At 34.7% G+C, this 5,994-nt stretch overlaps 1 protein-coding gene across 1 annotated transcript in view; it reads left to right on the forward strand.

Moving 5' to 3' along the window:
• LOC108739688 (dynein heavy chain 7, axonemal-like) overlaps positions 1-5,994 on the forward strand; it is a 40,234-nt gene that overhangs the window by 17,543 nt on the left and 16,697 nt on the right. The window contains exons 17-27 of the mRNA XM_025976093.1: positions 131-267; positions 1,223-1,453; positions 1,513-1,678; positions 1,738-1,883; positions 2,729-2,977; positions 3,536-3,696; positions 3,746-3,917; positions 3,974-4,150; positions 4,210-4,563; positions 5,094-5,291; positions 5,351-5,474. Coding sequence (XP_025831878.1) covers positions 131-267; positions 1,223-1,453; positions 1,513-1,678; positions 1,738-1,883; positions 2,729-2,977; positions 3,536-3,696; positions 3,746-3,917; positions 3,974-4,150; positions 4,210-4,563; positions 5,094-5,291; positions 5,351-5,474 — 2,115 coding nt within the window. The remainder of the gene's footprint in view (positions 1-130; positions 268-1,222; positions 1,454-1,512; positions 1,679-1,737; positions 1,884-2,728; positions 2,978-3,535; positions 3,697-3,745; positions 3,918-3,973; positions 4,151-4,209; positions 4,564-5,093; positions 5,292-5,350; positions 5,475-5,994) is intronic.

A 5,994-nucleotide genomic window follows, 5' to 3' on the forward strand; every position in this document is an offset into this window, starting at 1 on the left:
ATAATAAATAAAAGTATTTTTTTTTTGTTCTGTTGTTTTTCAATTTTTTATTTATTTATGTATGGAAGTATCGAATCAAATTTTAATAAAACTGGCGTTTTTTGTTTTTGGTGTTAATCGTTCTTTTTAGGAGGAGCACCAGAAGGTCCTGCAGGAACTGGAAAAACGGAAACTACTAAAGATCTTGCAAAGGCAGTTGCAAAACAGTGCGTGGTTTTCAACTGTTCAGATGGTTTAGATTATATTGCTTTGGGAAAATTCTTTAAGGTTGGCTCACTTATTCATCATTGATTGTTACTTCTGAGGAATAATTTTTCATTTATTCTTAGCTAATTTATCGTTTTTCGTTTTCTAAAAACAACATGAAAACATATAAGTAATCATCAGAAACATTAACTATGAAAAATTTACTCATATGGGTGCACATACGAGGGCGGTTCAATAAGTACCCGTGTTAGAAATGAAGACACCATTTTTTTCAAAAAATTTTTTTTTATTTTTCAACATGGTCCCCTTTTAGAAAGATACACTTCTCCCAACGTCCCTGCTATTTTTTTAACCTCTCCAAAAAATAGGATTTGCCGAACTCACCAAAATACGTCCTCGTTTGAGCTAATTTTTTTTTTCGCGAGTCATTTCTTCATGAAAGGGAACAGGAAGAAGTCGCAGGGAACCAAATCGAGTGAGTACCCTACGGGGTGTGCGGCAACAGTTCATAACGTAGTTCATGCAGTTTGGCGGCAACAACTCCGGATCGTGTTGAAAAAGCACCTTCTTTTTCGCTAAATGCGTCCGTGTCTCCTTCAATTTTTTCGAAGCGGTCCAATAACTCACTGTAGTATTGTCCAGTGATCGTTCTTCCTTTTCCTAAAAAATCCATGAGGATGGCACCCTTCGCATACCAAAAAATCGTCGCCATGACCTTTCCGGCCGATAACCTAACCTAACCTATCAATCAGTCTTAAATTCGTTTAGGCGTCGTTTGATAGATGGCAGTGCACAATGACAACATCAACTTCCCTCAGGAACGTTCTCTGTCTTCAAACACTGGTACTTATTGAACCGCCCTCGTATATAACTAAAGTACCTACTGCTACATTTTCTCTGTATAAACTATCCATACAGAGTAACTGAGCTTTATTATTAACGCTTTTTCACTTACGTTAATTTCTTACAAGCTGCAGCTCGTATTCCCTCTTATTACAACATATAACAACTGCAGGGCTTAGCATCATGCGGAGCATGGTCATGTTTTGATGAATTTAACAGAATTGACTTGGAGGTACTGTCAGTTGTAGCTCAACAAATTTTAACTATTCAACGAGCGATTAACTCAGGTTCGAATGAGTTACTTTTCGAGGGTACTTTATTAAGTTTGGACCCTACTTGCGCCGTATTTATAACCATGAATCCAGGATATGCTGGCAGATCAGAATTGCCTGACAATCTAAAGGTACATCGATAAATGCTTAAAGCGAAAAAAAAATATGATATTCATTTAGACATTTCTAGGCACTTTTCCGATCTGTTGCAATGATGGTACCAGATTATGCTCTAATTTCGGAAATAGAGTTATACTCGTGTGGATTCTTAGAAGCAAAACCATTATCTGTAAAAATTGTTGCCACTTATCGCTTGTGCTCTGAACAATTATCATCCCAGCACCATTACGATTATGGTACGAACTGAGGTATTTAATTCTTGAGTTTCTGTATTGAATGTTTTACGACTTCGTAGGAATGAGAGCTGTTAAATCTGTATTAAGAGCAGCTGCTCAATTGAAATTGAGATATCCTGATGAGCAGGAAGATATATTGGTTTTAAGATCAATCAAAGATGTTAATTTGGCAAAGTTCTTAGAACACGATGTGCCACTTTTTCAGGTGAAAAGTCCTAATCGTTTTTGTTACTTTTGTGTTAAGCGTTTAGAATATTTTTTGTTTGTTGAGCGTAAAAGTTCTAATAAATAAAATAGGTTCTCGAGTTTACAAATCATTCAAAAATCGAAACCGTTGTATCTTATTTCTACACAAAGTTACAATGCATATAGTTGAGACGTTTAAAATTGGCATAGTTCGCAATAAAACTGTCACATTTACTGTCTTCTTTCAACTTACTAACTAGACTAGATATGTTGCTGACAGAACGCTTACTTTTACTCACGACAGATGTTGTAGGGAATATCGTAAACATAGAAAGAGATGTTAGGTAGGGATTGCAGCGCACACAAAAAAAAAACGAATGTCATTAAATCAATTAATAAGTAACGGAAAGAGATGCAGACAAGTGTAACTTGAGCATGTTGCCAGCATCGGACTTTAAAGAAAAATCAACATTTCCATGAATGTAGGAAAATAAAAATATAATTCTAAAGCCGACCCCGATATTTTGCGTACCTAACCGCTGCACCGCTTACTATTATTCGATTATCTCTTCTCACTTTGTCTGTACTACTCATGAAGCATTTCCTAACTTAACAAGGGCGTGTTCAGAACGCAGCAATTGAGTACAGTACCAAGTAGAAAGAAGAAAGAAGATACGTCCATTCCAACAGATAATTGCCAATTTTCATCGTCCCAACTATATGTGGCAAACAAAACGTAATTACTATTTATTAGGTAGTTACTTCAAGTATTCACTTCCATTAAATAATAGTACCTGTTGTGTCTATTTTGAAACAGGAAGCACAAAGCTAATTCCTTGCTTTTTTGATTGTAAAATATTTTAGGGAATAACGTCTGATTTGTTTCCGGGTGTTGTACTACCTCCTCCAGATTATGTTATATTTAACAAGGCAGTAAGAGACACTTGTAAAACAAAAGGCTTACAGTGTACTGCTCATTTCTTGGAAAAGGTCCAACAGCTTTATGAAATGATTGTTGTAAGACATGGTCTAATGATCGTTGGATTTCCATTTGCGGGTAAAACAACCAACTACAGGGTTCTAGCAGAGGCTCTTGAACTGATTGAAAAAAGGGTAACTCTATTATAATTATTATTAGAGCTTTCTATCTCTTTTCACTGACTTAATTAAAATTAGAAATACGGAATAAGTTGGTGATTTCTTTACTAGTCGTATAAATGTTACGAAACTTTTCTGGGTACGAAACTCCCACCATGTTTTTAAATTTTTCATCTGCGAAAATACCCTGATTTTCACTTAAAAGATCGCAGTACAATACTTTCAACCCATTCTACCCACTCTCAACGGTTAGTAACTGAATGGTCACAACCTCTTGTAAATTTATAGATAATCAGCCCCTAGTTTTAAACAAAATTGACGCTGAAGCGGACAATTTAAAGTAATTTCTTAAATAAATATCACCTTTGTAGATTGGGCAAGTGTAGAAAAGACGTTTTTTAAAATAATACCATATTATAGTTAAGATTTTAAGACTCTATTAAGATCTTAGCACATGAATGGGTTAAATTTAGTTTTCGGTTTAACGCAGAAATCATCATCCTATTTTTTAGCACCGTTTCTGTTCTAATCAGGGTAGGCATTGCAAATTTTATATAAAATTGTGATTATTAGGGTGGAATGGATGAACATAGAGCTATTTATACTGTTATGAATCCTAAGTCGATAACCATGGGTCAGTTATACGGACAGTTTGATCCTGTATCACATGAATGGTCTGATGGGGTTTTGGCAGTCAGTTTTCGTCAGTTTGCAATGTCAACTACAGATGATAGGTATATTAGCTTCTACAAAATTTCTGTTTTAATCCTTATTCGTCTTCAGAAAATGGTTACTTTTCGATGGCCCAGTTGATGCAGTGTGGATTGAAAACATGAATACCGTCCTGGATGATAACAAAAAATTATGCCTAATGTCTGGAGAGATTATACAATTATCTAACACAACTAATCTCATTTTCGAACCCATGGATCTGGATGTAGCTTCTCCTGCCACGGTAAAAATTTCCAAATATTTTCCGCATATACATTTACTTTATACCGACATATGTAGGTGTCCCGTTGTGGAATGATCTACATGGAGCCAGCGGCATTAGGGTGGCAACCCCTTTTAGAATCCTGGCTTCTAACATTACCTCCATCGTTTGACAATTCCCTTAAAAATTTGTTACGCAATATGTTCATTCGCTTTTGCAAGCCACTCATATATTTAATTCGAAAAGGCTTACGGGTAAGAAGATTTTCAATTTTTTTTAATGTGTATCTACGTGAAGTGAATTTGTTTTCAAGGAACTTTCACCTACATCGGATTCGAACCTGGTCAAAGCAACAATGAATTTATGCGACTGCTTTATGGACGACTTTAAGGACGACAAATACATGGAACAAATATCGGACATCGATTTTAGGGCTCAGGTTGAAGGTCTATTCTTCTTTTCTTGCATTTGGTCTATGGGCGGCACTTTAGATGGTGCTAGTCGTGCAAAATTCAACGTTATATTCAGAGGACTACTGGAAAGAGACTTTCCCAAATCCCTGATCGAACAAATGGGCTATCCATACAGCATTGATAAACCTGATAAACCTTACATTTTTACAATTCCCCAAAATAGCACCGTCTTTGACTTCAGATACATAAAGGAAGTGAGTTAATACACGATCCCTATCTTCGTACATAGTTCCAGTGAAAAAAATTCAATTTCATCATCATAACGTCAACAACTTATTGAACAGGCACGTCCAGTCTTTCCTATCCTGACCTAATCTTTCCTAACACTAGACCATCATTATCTAATCTAGGTCTACCTCTCCTCCTCTTAGTTCCTGTTTTTGTTTCTAATATGCTTCCAACTAGCTCTTCAAGCTTGAGAAAGTGTCCTACCAACCTATCTCGCCTATTTCTTATTAACTTCTATAGCGCCCTCTGCTCCCCTACTCTTTCTAATACCGTAACACCACATATCGAACGCTTCTAAAATTTTCTTTCCCACCGCTCCCACCTTCCACGTTTCGCACCCGTACAACGCTACCTTTAACCATCTTTTTCGAATTTCCAAATTAATCGTCCGTCAGCCTCGCTAACCATACCACTAAAATTAAGTAATATTTTTTGAATTCACATAACCATTTTGTCCTTCCACTTAAAAATATTTCACGTATCCTTTTTGTGTAAGGGAAAAGGTAAATGGAAACTTTGGACTGATGAGTTATTAGTAGCACCACCGATTCCCAGAGACCTTCCAGTAAATCAAATCATTGTTATAACTGTAGAAACAATAAGAAATATGGCTCTTATGCATTTATTGGTATCACATTACAAAGCAATGATGGTAGTTGGACCAACTGGAACTGGGAAATCTGTATACGTAACTGTAAAGATTGTCATTTGTATTTTCGGAAAACGATCATTTTTAAAATAATGGTATTTTAGGAATATCTATTAAAAAAAATGAACAAGGAAGCCTTTACGCCGTTATTTATTAATTTCTCGGCCCAGACATCGGCAAATCAGACTCAGAATATAATAATGTCCAAGTTAGACAAAAGACGTAAAGGTAATTAAATATTAATATTATGGAGAAAAAATAAATACAGTTTTAAAAGAATATAAACAGATAAAACAAAAATAGAAAAAATATTTCGTATCGTACTGTAAATTATCTAAAAAAAAGTAACAAAATTTGTTTTTATGGAAAAGAACATTCTAATTTTTTGAATGAAATGAATACAATTACGCAAATATCTAATAAACACAAATTGTAACTTGCAAATAAGTCGTATTAGGTACACTTTATTACCTATACAAATTTGTAAGAGACAATTTAGATCACTCCTTTTTCCTAATTAAGAATTTCATGAAGAATGAGAGAATTAAGGAGACCCAAAGTCAATCTTATTTTTCATAGTTAATAAAAAATTACTACTCATACCTATAATTTATTAATAATAAATGAAAAAAACCCAAAAAAGATAAATAATGCTGTTATGTATTTCTTTTTTAAAACAGTTGATTTCTTTTACCCTATTACTTACTTACTTACTTACTTACTTACTTACTTACTTACTTACACAAAA

The sequence above is a fragment of the Agrilus planipennis genome, unplaced genomic scaffold (assembly GCF_000699045.2).
Source record: "Agrilus planipennis isolate EAB-ADULT unplaced genomic scaffold, Apla_2.0 scaffold93, whole genome shotgun sequence".
NCBI classification, from domain to species: domain Eukaryota; kingdom Metazoa; phylum Arthropoda; class Insecta; order Coleoptera; family Buprestidae; genus Agrilus; species Agrilus planipennis.